Source organism: Cariama cristata, unplaced genomic scaffold (genome assembly GCF_000690535.1).
Source record: "Cariama cristata isolate BGI_N322 unplaced genomic scaffold, ASM69053v1 scaffold10312, whole genome shotgun sequence".
NCBI lineage: Eukaryota > Metazoa > Chordata > Aves > Cariamiformes > Cariamidae > Cariama > Cariama cristata.
In genome coordinates this window covers 15,106-31,173 of record NW_009602103.1, presented here as the reverse complement: position 1 = coordinate 31,173, position 16,068 = coordinate 15,106, and the positions used below count along the sequence as shown (strand labels likewise).

Below are 16,068 nucleotides of genomic sequence, written 5' to 3'. Positions count from 1 at the left end.
TCAGCAGAGAAGTAAAATACGACCCTTTGCTCATTATTTGTATTGTCAGGAACATGCTACCTAGATAAAATTAACAAAGACCAAGAACATCTGATCCACAAACAAGGATCACATTCAAAGCACAGTTTCAGGTGGGTAAATGCTTTGAGGAAGAAGGAAAAGGACTCTACCAAACAGCTCCCTAAGGTCACCAGGACTCTGGAATAGAGAGAACTACTGGATGAAGAGGCATATATATGCTGTCTCCCTGTGAAGTGACTAGGACACTTACCTGTTAGAACAGCTAAGTTCCAGTAACCACTTCAAGGAATACTTAAGTATCTTTTAAGAAGTGGAATACCACCAATGAAGGACAGAAAGAACAACTCACCCCCAAATATCCTCCTGGGCTTTTTTTTGGCTTTCAAGGACTAATAAAGTAGACAGAAGACTACCACAAATTGCCATCACAGTTGGAATAGACACACTGCATAGACACACTCTGGTCCCAGTTTCTAAATCAGCCGAATAATTTCTATTTTCTTCATTCCCAGTTCAGTTTATATTTTCAATTCCACATGATTCACCTTCAAAACAGCAAGTTCCTTCCTGCCATTCATCCTGCCCTTACAGCACTACTTGCCCTTCCAGGATAATATAAACCATATTAATTTCCCCCATTTTTGAGGTCATGACAAATATCCTTTACCTGCTTCCAAAGCCAAATTAAAATATAATCTCACCCCAGTGTCTACTTTAACCAGTATTTCTTCCAATACATCTTATAATTAATTTACTTCATTTATAACTTTCTGCTCCCATACTCAGAAGCGTCTTCCTTTCCAGATAAGTATATTGTCCATTATTTGCACTGTAGTACATGATATTTATATAAATTCTATATTCAGTTTTAAGTAAAATAGCTATTTTCCCCAAAAGAGCCAAGTTTTTATGAACTGGGATAGTGCCTTTGCATACGAAATTGCAAGCTGTTTTTTAATGGTTTTTGAAATAAAACCACTTGATAATTAGTATTTTGTACAGGACTAAGTCTTGCTCTTTCTTGTCTGTTTTACTAAAGCTAATATTAAAATACAAAAATCAAACAACTGAAAACAACTGAACAATTTAAATTAATTTTTCACCTTTACAAGTTTCTAACCCATCAGAAACTCTTTCATGCAACTAATATTTCAACTTAAATCTCAAAAATCTGTTGTTTAACACAGTTCTGTATTTTGAATCACGTGAAATCAAATCTACAAACTACATAATTCACAAAGTATGATATCTAAATATAATTATGTATGAAAGATACAATCTTGCATTTTTCATGAGAACCTAGGTGTATTTGAAATTTTACTGTACAGCTATAGTTAATTACATTCAGTGGTTCGTTTTCACCATAAAGGATATTCCACACCTTATAATGACTGGTTGGTGACCAGGTTCTTTTTCTAATGAGCTGGCTGTAACCTCCACAAAAAGTGGTGATAAGTGAAGGAGAAGTATAGCCAGGTTTCTTGGCTCAAAGGAGCTTGAAAGAATTGCCCTTTATATCACAGATGACACAGTATCTACTGAGAAAAGGGGAGAAATAAAACCAGGAGCTGATTCCCAATCAACCATTAATCTCACGTCCTCCTTAAGTAAAGCCAAAGAAGTCTTTGTTTAGAATCAGTGACAGAGGAGAAAAAACATAATTGTTCAAAAACTGTGCAAATGAGAATTCTTTAGAAAAGGTGGAGAAACACAAAAAGAAGAGGATGCAATGGAAGCAAAGCAGTCTGTCTTAATGAAAAGTCTGGGAGCAAGGCAGTAGTTGCAAAATTATCTTGGAAGTAAGAAGTAGCAACAATTTGTAAAAGCCAACAGTTGTTTGTATAAGAACCATTGGAAATTTGAGAAGAAACAGGAAGAAACAAAGAGAATTCCGAAAGAAAACACTACATCAAGGATGGTGAGAGCAAGTAACTCCGTTTCTTTAATTTCAGCCATTTAGGATTTTTCTGAAACACGTGAAACATTGTAGCACAGTATTTTACATATTCGTTGCATTTTTATGTTTACATACTGCAAACATAATAAATATATATTTGCATGTGTATCACTAATTAGGAATCACTGCATAAAGAGCTTTATATATGTGTGTGTGTGTATATATATATACACACATATAATATTATTTTAATTTTTTTGTTGATGCCAGTTCTGTGGATCGTACCTGCAGAACTAATAGCCACTTCCATGGGAGAATGTAAACACTCATAACAGGACACAGAAGATCATTCCTCAAGAATCAAGTGCCATATCTGATGAAACTAGGAATTTCTGCTACGCTGTTGTATTTTAGTTACCATCTTTTCTGTTACTATCTCCTCATATAATTCTGAACAAAGAGAGGTTCAATAAAACAGTTACCATTTCTCTTACCGGAGTGAGTGCTCCTTCTGCTTGAGCTTCCATAGGACTTGTAGGGGTGGCTGCAAGAAGCTGTCCAGCAGCTCCGGACAGAAGTTCCAGTTTATCTGTAAGCTGTTCAGAAGCAGCAGGATGACATTCCATGGCTAGAACAAACTCCACCCCTGAGGTTTGGTTCTTGGCATGGACACTGTTTCCTGCCCAACCACCCTGTCTGGGCTGCTCTTCTGGAGGGGACTCCTCTAGAACCTGTAGTACCTCCGGCTCTTCATCTGAGGGACTTCCAGTCGTTTTGTGCCCTAAAACCTCTTTTGTCCTGAAGTCCTGCAAGTCCCGTTCCTTATCTATTATCACCCATTCCTTAGAATCAACCTCCTGCCTGCAGGAGTTTAAGTTGACAGCTACAAATCCATTGCTAATAACACCATCAACATGTTCTGGAGAACTAGCTGACACAGGCTTTGAAGCGTCTGGAAGATATTCTTCATCATAATGCCAAACATGGTCCATGCGGGCAGTCTTGGAATGGGTGTTTTCTGAGAAAGAGGAGGAACAGCAGCAACAGGAGTCTCTGCTGCAGCATTCAAGTCTTTCTGCATCTTCTCCAAACTTAAGAAAAGAAGTTAATATCTGAATTAGTTAAGAATTACTTAAATAATATAAGCTACATTTGAGTATTTTCAGTAGAGGAAAACTATATATAAAAATTTGTTTTCATATTTTAGAACAATCTACAATGGTAGAAAGATCCATATTTTGAGACAAATAACACTGATGTCAAGTAAAAACGGGCTGATGGTCTTGGAAATTTGCACATATGTTAAGTGTAATTGTAATGTATCATATTGCATTGTAAATGCAGTTACCAGAAGGGAGAATAGAGAGTGGATACAAACTCAATGGTGAAGTCACTGTACTGCAGAGACTCAAAGCAGAACAGAAGAATCAGATGTCTCCAGCAGCAGTTAGCAGATGCTTTCAAGAAGAATGTTGATTGTTTTGAGTGATTCCTTATTTATGCTTTGCATAACTTGCTTCATCAAACAAACTCTAATTCCTAACCCCACTACGATGTATTTAGAAGGATTTTGCCACTGTCAGCATCTCAGCTGTCTTCTACTGTCCCCACTCAGCCTCTGCCTTTCAGTCAGATTTCACTGTGTCCTTCTCCCCTTGTTTCTAGGCAAATTGATTGATTTTATAGGCAAAGTGATTGAATCTGTTCTCATATACCTGTCTCTTCTCTACCTTCAAATTCCATTTTAAGACCTCTGTCAAGCTTTATTTATGTTGGTGCAACACCTTTGGGCATAACTAAACCTGCTGCATGCAGGTAGATTTCTCACTTTACTTCATAACTCCACTTCTTGTAAACGGTCCTTCTCATGTCATATAATCTAATCCCACATTACCTCTATTGAGCACCTGATGTCGTCATTCTTATTTAGGATAAGTTGTACTGACTGTCAAGAGTATCCCACTGAAGAAAAAGGTAATAAACATCAGGGTTACGCCACTAAGTCTTGAAATAAAAAATTCTCCAGTGTGGAATTCTGACTTGAACTGTATACTAGCACTAATCTTTCTTTAAAGAAGCTGCCAAGTGGTGAAATCCATTAACCACGCAATATTTTGAACAGAGCAAATAGTTTGCTGTTGCTTGCGTAAGCATAACTCAGCAACTCCATTCCTGGTTTTCACACAGTAGAGGAAAGATGATAGTATCTTAACTACATATCCTGAACAGATCTAAGCATAAAAATAAAACAATTTCTTTACCAGGTCTCAAGAAATTTATCAGTGTCTGGCTTTGACTCCAACGTCAAACGCTTCTCCAGTTCAAAGCTGTGAATTGAACGTAACTTTCGCACCAGTGGGACATCTCTGTCTAGCTGGGTGGTCTCTGAGCGAACACGAATTGGAGAACCGAGACTCGGTGCATTAAGCATTCCATTCACTGGCCCATGGCTGTTTTCTTCCTCTGTGGCAGCCTGTGCAAAAAATAAAGTGTCACTCACAAGGAGCGGCAAAACAGAAGAAGATAAGGTACTACATGGTGAATACCATGCAGGTTTTCAGTCTGTGATAAGCCAATTTCTATTTGGAACAGTCCTTAAGTTCATGCCATAGTTAAGGTAGTTTAGGTATGCTCTTCAGCACACACCTACAACAGACAAAATACTAGTAATATCCTAGTTCTGGGTAGGTATGAGAACAAGAGTCTCAAAACCTCAGTAACACACTTAAATTTACTCTGATATTTCACACCCATCTCTGAAATTTTCCTTAATAATAGCCTGAAACCCAGCACTTGGCAGCATCTTCAGTCTGCTTTACAGTCAAGTACTGTTATTAAAGAGAAGTTAGCTTCCAAGCTGTCTTTATGATTCTCTGGAGCATATGACACTGTTATACACTACATCTACTAGATATTTCTGTAACTCAGAACTATGTTTTAGTCCAACCACATTCCATCTTGTATAATAATGACATGATTTAGAGATGGGAAATTATGATCATCCTTAGTTTCAACAGGTATAACTAATAGAAATAAACCAGAACAATCTCCTTTTCTCATTCCTTGGTAAAAGACAAACAAATAAGCATATTTGAAAATAGGCACCATGCCTTATTCTTTCCCACAATACATTTTTTTCCAGTAAACAAGAAGTAACAGCCTCAAAACTGGACAGCGCTCCTAGCTAAAGAACATTTCAGTACCAGATCCCTCTTCGTATTCAAAACATTTTGATATCAAGAAACAGGGCTACTTCCATCTGAGTATGAAATGTTGTCATTGTGAGCAAGGGGGACAGGAACCACTTCTCAGAGACTACTTTTCGAAATTAGGCAGCATTGTCTTCTACAGACTAGCCCATGAACCTCTTGGGATCGGTAGAATGCTATCATATCTTACGGAGACAAAAAACACCAAGTGAATTAAATGGATACTGCCAATCACACTGCCAATCTGTCAACTGAAAAATAACATTAAACCTGTTTTTGTATATTCAGTATCCAACTTCCACACATGCAAGATGCAGGAAATTTGTTTTGGTTTCATTCAGTAAGCAAGAATCAAACACATGTCTGAAGAACATGAATATGAATAAACTACAACGGGTCTCAAGTTATCAGCAATCTGCTATTCATGATAAAGACCTGATAAAGAAACACAAGGCCCAAAAAAGCTTTTATACTGGAACAAGCAGATAAATCACTCTAATAAAATGTGTTAACTCTACCATAAATTTTGTTTTCTTAGATCATTCTGGATAATCAATATTACTAAGACTGCATTATTAGTTATGTGCACTATGAGGACAGGAAACTGTTCAAAGATGGTCTTCAGAATGCAGATTTGCAAGTACCTTACAGATCCCTAGTTTTATTTTGTTTCTGTTTTCATCCATTTCTTCCCAAACATCTTTTTCCTGAGGACGATGATGCCCGGGGGATCCAGGTAGTTTCTCTGGTGACACACCAACTGGAATACCATTCTCTCCATCACTGAGCTGCTCATCAGGAAACACTTCATCTGTGTTTTCTCGCAGCAAATCTCCTGGGATAGGAGTGGCATTGGCAATTCTACAAAAGTAGTTTTAAAAAATTAAAAAAAAAAAATCAGAAAGGTAAAAGTCTTTGAGAAAAAACAAACAAAAAATTACAAGCAAAAGCCTGCTTCTGTAGAAAACTAAATCTTGTAAATTAATTAATACAAAAAAATCCTACTTCTTGGTTTTCACAATTTACGTTTCTTTAATTTAGGCACATAACAAAAGGTGTAAATCAAAAAACAATCACCTAAAAGTAGGGTTTTTTAATGTTTTCAAAGTAACTTCTGAGAAAATTTCTTAGAGATCATGTCCGGGCTCAACGTCACTCCTGACACTTCTACACATATTCTTCTATTCAAAAAAAGTTAATGGCAACTTTCACAATATAGTTTCCTTTTCCCCAGAATTTGGCAGAATAACAAAACATACTGCGTGAGGAAGAAAGATCACTCTGCAAACTAAATGCAATTTTAATCACTGTTCTTATCAAAGTGCTATTTTGGTCCAATTATTGATAATCAAAACATAAACCTAATGCTAATAAGACATTACATTTTAATTAAAGTTCTGTAGTCCTATCGACTTGGGCCTTAATAGGGCTAAGGCTTAGCTCAGTATCTAAAACTGAAGCAATGCTATTCCTAAAAAGTGATTGGTCAGAAGGTCAACTAAAAGTCATTCCTTTATAGTCACCAAAATTGTTAACTGCAGCCAAGACTACCAATAATGCCAGTGTGATGCTAGTGTGATAATGGGACTGAATGATATGCAAAGCCCTTGTCAACTTTAGTGTGTTCAATAGTGCACATTGTACACCTATGTAATATTAATACCAGTGAATGTCTTGCCTGACATTTATTTTAATACCTTTTTTTTTTTCCTAAATTACCTTGAAATACTGGGAATTTAATACATTTTTCATGAAATTCTGGCGTTTTTCAGCCTCACTACACTGTCAAAACTCCCAGGTCACAACCCTCGTGACTCTTAGATAAAAAGTTGATCTACTCAAAGTCTAGAACAGGCAACAGGTCTTCCTTCCTTCTCACCCATAAATACTTCGTATATTCTCCAATCCCGAGATGGGTATGGATATTATTAAACATCACATCACATCCAACTTACTTAATTGCAGAAGGTCTCAAAGACCACATTAAATATTATTTTAAACACGACTAAAATCTATTGCCAGATTTCCTATAAAGAGCTATACATTTTTCAAAGTTATAAGGAAATTGCAGCTAGTAGTTTATTCCAAGTTTATAGAAAACAATGGGTTTATATTCAGGCAGTTAAACTCAGGACGCATCATTTAGTTTCACAAAATATGGTTTAGCAAAGGATGGACTAGCAAATTTACATGCAATTTCCTGAGCTACTATTTTTAATTACTATAAATTTAGGACTGCAGTACTGATCTTTCAGGATAGTATAAACAGGAACCCTAAAAAGGGAAACACTTCAAATGCTCCCAAGCCTCCATTCCTCTATTTATTTAACATCCTGCAGAAAAATCCTGAATTATGGAGATAATTTCCCTTTGGTACTCTGTGGCTGCTGTTTAAGTGACCACAATGTGCATACATACCCAATTGCAGCCGGAGTAAGACGAGTGTGTAACTGAGGTGTGGTTGAAGTTGTTGTGGTTGTCAGAGAACCATCAGTTCCACTCTTCTCCCAGTCAAAAGGGTCACTTTCAATAACCCCAAACGTTTTCATGCTGTTGTCAAACACAGACATGAGAAGCTAAAAATTAAGAAAAAAGTTAATAAGCTTAATTTTTGCTAAGAGATCAAGCAATTAAGAAATATCCTCCTGCAATATTTTAACATGTCTCTTCTTTAAGATTTTGGCTGACAACAATTTTCCAAAAAAGGACGCAGTTCTTTATATGAACCATTTCTCATTTTCCAAGGTTTCAAAGTTAAGATATGCAAAATTCTGTGTTTTTATCAGTAAAGAGAGGCAAAGATACACCATAGGCTTCCATAAAAGACAGAAAGACACACACACACATACACACACAAGCATGACTACATTGCTGCAGAATAGCATCCAATGTCTCTCCAGCAGAGCAAGATAAAAGAATATATTCAGTAACACTGTTAGAAACCATGGAAATTAATAAGGAGTATGTAGGGAAGGATACTGATTTGCTTTCCATCCTCATTTTATGCTATAAAAAAGCATCTGGAACAATTTGTGTCCACAACAGAGAAAGAAATTGCATCTACTTTCCTTTCCCTGTGAAAAAACTTTGTCTCATTCTAGTCACTGGTGGGAAGGCTGTGTCCATGTCACATTATCTCTTACTCTGTAACATTTCTAAAATTAATCTTTTTTTTTTCCTAAAAGCTAAAACTCTAGTTTTCATTGTGTCTTCCAATCTAGGATGCTGAAAATTTTTCTCTGGCCTCCTCTAAAAACACATACCCTTTAGCAACTTAAAAAGGATGTGAAGTTTGGATCATTTTTCTTGTATGAAGTGGTGTATCCATCTTATCCTTACTCTGAAGAACCTTCGGTGTGCCATTTATCCCAGTCAGTTCTGAAATCCTACTGAAGTGCACAAAGCTATAGTTCACTCACTGTCCCATATGTACTCTCTTTTGTTCTCCTCCTCCTGTAAACCTTACGCAGTCTCTCTGCAGTCATTTTTAAGGTCATTCTCCTTTAAATCTTTTCTACAATTTCTGCTATAATGCAAACACAAACTCAAATGGTTAATGATGACAGGAGGCTGAGGCAATGTATGCATAAATATCTGAATAAAATAAACATATCTGACATTGCCAAATCAAATGTGGATTCTAGGCCTATGTCATGAACTTTTTAGACCGTAAACTCTTCAAAGCAGGAATCTTGACCATGTACATTCTTGTTCAGTGCCTAACCGTAAAAACGAACAAAGAATGATCCATATCGTAAGTATGAATAGCATTGCTGCAACAAACTAGTTAAGAGAGACCAAAGCTTAAATGACCATGGAAAGTAAAGCACTTTCCCACTGCCCTAAATAAAACCACCCTGCTCTGGTCTAAAAAACATGAGCAAGACTGTGTCAGAAGGCTGAGGCTGCAGCTACCCAACTGCAAATATTCCTTTACCAACCAGAGGACTGTAACTTACTGGGCTGTCTCTGTCATGAAGAAACTCTGTCCTGGTATCATGTTAATCCTCGAGTGCTTTGTTAGATACAAGTAGACCACAGAAAAAGGTTTTGCAAAAATGTGCCTGTGTATATGTTTTATTGTTCAGGATATATAATGTAAATAAAACATATTTACCAGTCTACAATCAAGGTTTTTCCATGCAACATCAAAATTTCTGCAATCAGTAATTTTTACCGTAGGGGGGAAAAAAAAAGTCATCTTTATAACGAGGCACACAAAACACTCAAAACTTTCTTAATAATTTTCCTTAATTGTAAATTATAGGATAAATTCCATGGAAATTTGTAATGGAAAAGGAAAAAAAAAAATCAACGTATTTATTTTTCAGGAATGCTGAACATTTTCTGTATTTGTAATAAGATTTTTTTTTTTACATTGAAATTTTTGCACAAAAAGTGATTTTTTTTTTTTGCAAATGTGCAGAAGAACATACCAGTACATTTAGAGAAATACAGTTACTAACAGGAAATGAATTATCCCTTGCAATTTTCCGTTCTTATTTTGAATCTTATATATCTTGATTTCTCTGTTAATCTTAGCAAGTAAAGCACAGGAATCATTCTTATCAAAGTTACAATTCTAGAATTAGTCAGAATTATTTATTTATTCAGTTGAACCAATTCAGTTTGCACACCAGCAGAAAACCATTCCTTCTGGTTTTGCTGAGTTAGGGAGTTGAACAACTGCACAGAGGCAGACAGGTAAGGCAAGTGGGAAGCTGACAGGAATGTGTGTTTCTGAGAGCCAGAGGGAAGGCACACAGGGACAACTTGTCATGGTGTGATGTTAAATCAGTTCAACTTCTCCCACAATTTGTGAAACTGAAAAAACTCTCAGTCTCTCCCTCTCTGCTTTTTCTGAGCATTCCTCTGCTGCTTTCCACAAACTGGTATAGAACAGAGTTCTGTCTTTGAGTTTTATTTATTGTTAAATCATGGGTCAACACTGAGTGAATAAGACACACACAGCATACCCTCTCAGCACCTATCACTTTATCTCCGAGCTGAGGCTGTCCATAACAGCGGGCAATACTCTCTTAAACAAAGCAAAATGACTAGTTTTCTGGTGATCTCTGTAGGCAAGACTTCAGCCCTAAAAACCCACCATGGCTGCATGTTGTGCTCTAGCTGTATATACCGCAGGTGCTGAGCTCCAGTTTTTGGAAAACTGCCAGAATGACTATCACTGAGAAAACAGTCTGATCAATTTAACTTAAGGCACACCCTCTAGAGGCCATGATAGTAGGATAGTGCCCAATCCTAACAAAATACTGACTGCAATGCAACTGTCAATTGTTTTTGGAAACTTAACGGCCTTACTCTTCCTAAATGGAAAAAAATGGCATCTTTGAACCGCAAAGTTTCCATGGCACTAGATGGTCATTAAAATAACTTTGTGGTGGCACAATCCATAATCGCTACCAAGATTATACAATGAAATCAAAGGAAATTGAAGATGAAATCCCATAAAATTCTGCTATTTAAAAATCAGAAGGACAAAATAGTAAAAATGATTACCTGGTAATCAGGCTTTGTAAAGTAATCTAAATTAGAAACGTGATCCAGAAAGATGTTGAATTCTTGAGGAAGATGTTTCAACATAAGTCTGTGCTCATATCTTTCTTTAATGGAGCCCACTTGCTCCTAGGAGTAAACAGAACAAACATTAACCTGCCTTCATTCTCTGCTACAACATACTCACTTCATATCTTACAGCCATTCAATACACTACTGGCCAGAAAGATGAATAAGTACGTTATACTGAATAGTACTGCGGAAGGTCATTCTGTATCAGAGAGCAAGATAAGAGATTCTGTCATTGCCCTCAGTACACATGCAAAATGATGTACAAACTTCAAATTCAATAGGAAAAGCCACTTAATTTTCTGCTGTGTTTGAATGCTCCCTGATATCAAGGACTGTCATTAGACACTCCAACCCCTCTAAAAATTATGGTTTTAATATTTAAATGTCCTGTTGCATCATCTGAAGTTCAGTCATTTTTTGGTGTATATTTGGTCATCACAGTATATTGTGTAAGATTAGTAAATCCTCTTTAGTGTAAGATGAGTAAATCAAAGCCAAAAAAGAGACACTACCCATACACCACAGTCATCTACCAATGCATAAACCACATCAAAGAGTAATTTTATTTCAATTTAATTTCAAAAGAATTTGAAAGAAGTAAAAATAGGCTAATTAGATGTTGTTTCTTCGCATACTTCACCTATGATATATGACTTAAGGCACTACAGCATATTGACTGAGTCACTTTTGTTCACTAGCAAATAAGAAACGCTCATTTAACAAATAATCAAAATAGATAAGAAATTCTAAATGTGTGATAGATTAAATAAAAAAAGTACTCAAGCAAAACCAGGAAAATTAAGTAAGTGGCACATATACACTTACTTTTGCTTTTTAAAACATCTGCAAACGAGATGCACAATCCAATTCCTGACTAGAACAGTTCGTAAAACTTGACTGCTTTTTATATCATCACACTAGCAATGAGAACTAACACTAGAAAACACTAGAAATGTAACATTAAAATTAATGAACAAGTGGTTCTTAGTGGAATTTTTATCACAGCATTCACTTGCAATCCAGAAGTAAATCTCCTTCGTGCTCTTTGGTTTCACTTCTAGGTTTACCTTATCTTTTATTTTTCTCCAAGGCAGTTGCCCAGCCACAAATTCCACCAACATGTAGAACAGGGACCAGAGGTCATCATGCCGGCCCATTTCCTGTGAAAAAGAAATATTATTTTAATGCATCTTACAAGTACCTATAAGACAAAAGGGAAGACAGAGTCTTTACTACACTGGAGACTTAAATTATTACATATAAAAAATTAATATAATCAACACTGCAAAACAAGTTCGTATGATTAAATCCAGCAACTATTTTAAGTACAAATATACAAGTAAATGTCCATAGAAGATAAAAAGAGACAAAAGAAAGGTTGAAGTGTGTTAAAATAACTGCAAATTTCTATACTGGAAGAGCTGTTTATTCAGATTTCTTTAGTTTATGATGTTAAGATGACATACTGGACATTATGTATTTTATAAAATGTAACTTCACCTTCTTAATTTATTAACTTACAATACAATTGAACAGCAAAGGTAACTATTAAAACCACTATTATTTCTACAAGAACTTTTTTACCCACGACTACTGTAAAGTATATTATCTTTTCCCAAAATTTGTAAGTATTAATTTCTACATAATAAATACACACATAAAAATACAAAAAAGGAAATCAATAACAACTGCATTACTGACTGCTTTCAGCTACATGAGATAGATATGATATAGATTGCGATACTCACTCTGTTTCTATGAGCATTGATTGATGCATATCGTACTGTTCCTCGAAAACCAGCGACAGCTCGTGGCTGTCAAAGAATAGAAAAAGATATTCATTGTCAGAAACAAACCCTCTGACTACTTATCTTGGCATCTACAAAGTGAGTATGGAACCACAACAAATATAATTTGAGACTTTTTGTTTTATTCCAATTTACTGTGTTTCTACAAGTTCTCAGTGGAAAACCAAGCAGGCACCACAAAATGACATATGTCATAGTTCTCTAAACCATCTATTTATGTCAGGTTTTGTTCTCCACATGCATCAATTCCTGTTTACCTCGTTCCTCAAAAAAGCTACATGGCAGAGCTCTTCCTCTTTTTCCTCCAATAATGGAATAATTTCTTGGTTTCAATTATTAGAAGTTTTCAGGTTTTGTTCTCCACATGCATCAATTCCTGTTTACCTCGTCCCTCAAAAAAGCTACATGGCAGTGCTATTCCTCTTTTTCCTCCAATAATGGAATTATTTCTTGGTTTCAATTATTAGAAGTTTGAGTTTTTAAATTCTGTCAGGATCTAAACCATAATGATTTCTTCCACTTTGCTAAAATACACCAATATTATGTAGTATAACAGACAATCAGCCATTTATTGAATAGTGCAACATTTTCACAAATTATTTTCTTAACTAGTAAACCAATCAATTTTTTGAGAAATTCCAAAAGCAGAGAAAGCCACAGGCAAGTCTCAAACCTGTGGCTGAGCAATAAATACCAAGGGCTGCACTGCAGGCATTAATTAAAAACATTTCTTTCTCTTCTAGTTTCTGAATACCGGCATTTCCTCCTTGACACTCTAGATACTGTATGATCATAAGTCAATTGGTGTTTTATAATCATAGAATATATTTTCCCATCCTTCTTTCCTTCAAATAAAATGTTACAAAAAGATTTATATAACTGATAAGTCATAATTAGTACATATTTACAATTTTTTTTTTTAAAAAAAAATCAAACCGTGGTGTTATGACTTTGCCTAAGACAGATATCCAATCCATGCTACCCCCTTAATTAATCATTCTGTATAGACAGAACTGCCAGAACTGCTAAATTTGCTTTCTTTTACAGAGTCTTATTTTCCCAATCAATAATGCTTCTTGTTTCCTCTAACAGTGAATGTGAGAAACTTGAATTATCTTCATCACCTCTGACTTGTACTTAAAGGGGTACTGGTGATCTGTCTGCCTGCCCTAGACTCATGACAATTCTTAAGATTTTAAAAAATTTTGCACAATACATGGAAAAGTCTGGTTTGATATACAGAGAAAGATAACCACAATACAAAATTATTACCCTATTAAGATAAAACACTCCAGTCTCTTCCCACCTATATATATATATATAGATATAATTTCCTCTTATCCACCAAGAGAAGCTACACTGAGAGCTATCATTTAAGTACGTCAGGAGCTGCCATTACTGGCAGTAACCCCATCAATTAAATCCATCAGGATCATGCAGCAACGTCTTTAAAAAGGATTCAACAGCCCATATAATCAATGTTTGCCAGAGTGGTACGATGAGAGCTGAACCAGTGTTAGTTAAGGTGGAAAATATTTCTTAGGATGTTCTTAACATGAACAGGTTCTCAGACGATATTCCATAAGTCTTAGGCTTTGCACGTTATCATAAAGTTTAAATGGTGCTTGGAACACATTTTGTGTTCAGGCAGGACAGAGTGAATTACTATCTTATATCTTGTAAATATATCATATTCCATACTTAACATTACCCTTAAATGAAGCATAACACGGTAGCTGCAGAAATTTCACAGTAACATGTAATTACAAAAAGAATAGCTCAAAATGCTTTGGAACTGCTGAATTTCAGGAGAAACTAAATTTTTCAAAAAAAAGACTTAAGTCATCTTCTTAGTAGTTCTGAAGATTGGCAACCCATCCAACTAAGAATAATATAGCATCGCTGCCAAGACAATCAAAACACAGGTAAATTTCCAAAAAGATGCAGTTTGATGAATAGCACTTCTTCAGAAGGACACAGAGAGCTTAATTTAAAACACATGGAAATAAAAATTCAGTAAATCCCAAGAGCATAAAGTTTCAGAAGATGAAACCCAATGCTTACTGTCTTCAGCCTCTGGTCTGAATGTTTAAAAAGGAAGGACTATAATCAGTTTTACTAAGTTAAATATTTCCATTCTTCTGAGACTAATGAAAAAACGTGAAAACTAGGATGAAATGAAGCTTATATTCCTAGGGTAACAACTTCAATTGCTACTTGATAACTATCACAAAAACATTACAGTTGCTTGACAAGGAAATAAAGAAAGAGTAAGAAATGGCATATGGAATCTAAATTATCCCATCCAGTTTACAAAAACTAACAATCTGATCTATTCCAGTTCTGTCCTGAGGGAGGAAAGTCTGTATGAGGAATTTCATTGCGTACCAACTGAACTGCTTTTGAATGTTAAACTCACTGCCATCCTTAGACATTCCTATGAAATTATTTGCCCTAAGATGATTTCAATTATCTGAGAATCACCTGGCTGAGGGGGAAAAAAAAGCAAGCATTAGTATTTTTTCTATATATTAACTTATCATGAAATTAATTCTGAATTCTTTACCCCAGCCAGGATATCTAAATCCTTTTATAATCTCTTGCTTTAAAGTGTAGCTTGTATAAATCTGAATTAAGAGCATATGTAACTCTACTACATTTTAAGACACAATGAAATACCTTCTAGTAATGCAGCTGGTCACTAATAGTGGTATTACAATGTCACACAATAACAATAAATTAATTCTATTGTGTCACTAACAACATGAATCATGCCTCTAGTAGCTCAAATCAAGTTTGCCCAATTCAGAATAGAATTTATAGACTTCTGAGCATTTGCAAAACTTCTGAAACTGTTTCAGAGCTCTTTATGCATCTCACAAGGGCTCATGTAGTATTATAGGCAATAATAGCAACTTCCTGAATCGTTCACCGCATTTTTACAAATAAAATCCCCCTCTTCTATTACTGATCATGTTAATTTGTTTTTAGACACCTCCAAATTTTTCCTGAGCTCATCTGCCACCAATTTGGTGGGCAAGGGGGGAGCCTTTCAAAAACATTGTTTATAGTATTGTCTTCCAGATGCCTAATCTAAGAAAGCTGCTACCATAGCAATTGAGCTTCCTTAAACCAAAGAGATTTCCTAGTTGAGAAAAAAACTTAATAGTTCCAGTTTTTCAGTCATTACACATGACCTATTAAGACAACAAACAGAATCTATGGTATTTTTGGAGCATATAGCTGTAAAGGGCATTTGTATTAGAGATGGTGAATCCTACATTTGAATACATCTGTGAATTCCACTGACACTCTTGATTAAAAATGGATTACATCTATGTTCCTTTCCATGACAAATGCCACAATCAACATTCTCCTGTTTTTTCATTTGAAATTTAGTGGGTTTTTTTGTATCAGTCATAGACTGGGGGCACCGCCACATCCAGGTGCTGTCTCAGTTGCAGGGATCCATTAACAGCCCACTCAACAGGGGATTCCATTCTTCAGCTCTTCCATATTTAACAGCTTTATTTAGCTTGCATTC

The 16,068-nt window shown here is 35.6% G+C and overlaps 1 protein-coding gene across 1 annotated transcript; it reads right to left on the bottom strand.

The window, feature by feature from the left end:
* Positions 1 to 2,412: 2,412 nt before the first annotated feature.
* On the bottom strand, positions 2,413 to 12,530 carry LOC104157305 (tau-tubulin kinase 2-like; the record flags this gene model as incomplete). The annotated part of the gene is given in 8 exon segments (XM_009694591.1): positions 2,413 to 2,921; positions 2,924 to 3,009; positions 4,180 to 4,391; positions 5,772 to 5,988; positions 7,546 to 7,703; positions 10,648 to 10,773; positions 11,784 to 11,876; positions 12,465 to 12,530. Coding segments are annotated over 8 exon segments (1,467 nt in total), but the record flags the coding sequence as incomplete, so codon positions are not given.
* Between the last annotated feature and the right edge of the window lie 3,538 nt (positions 12,531 to 16,068).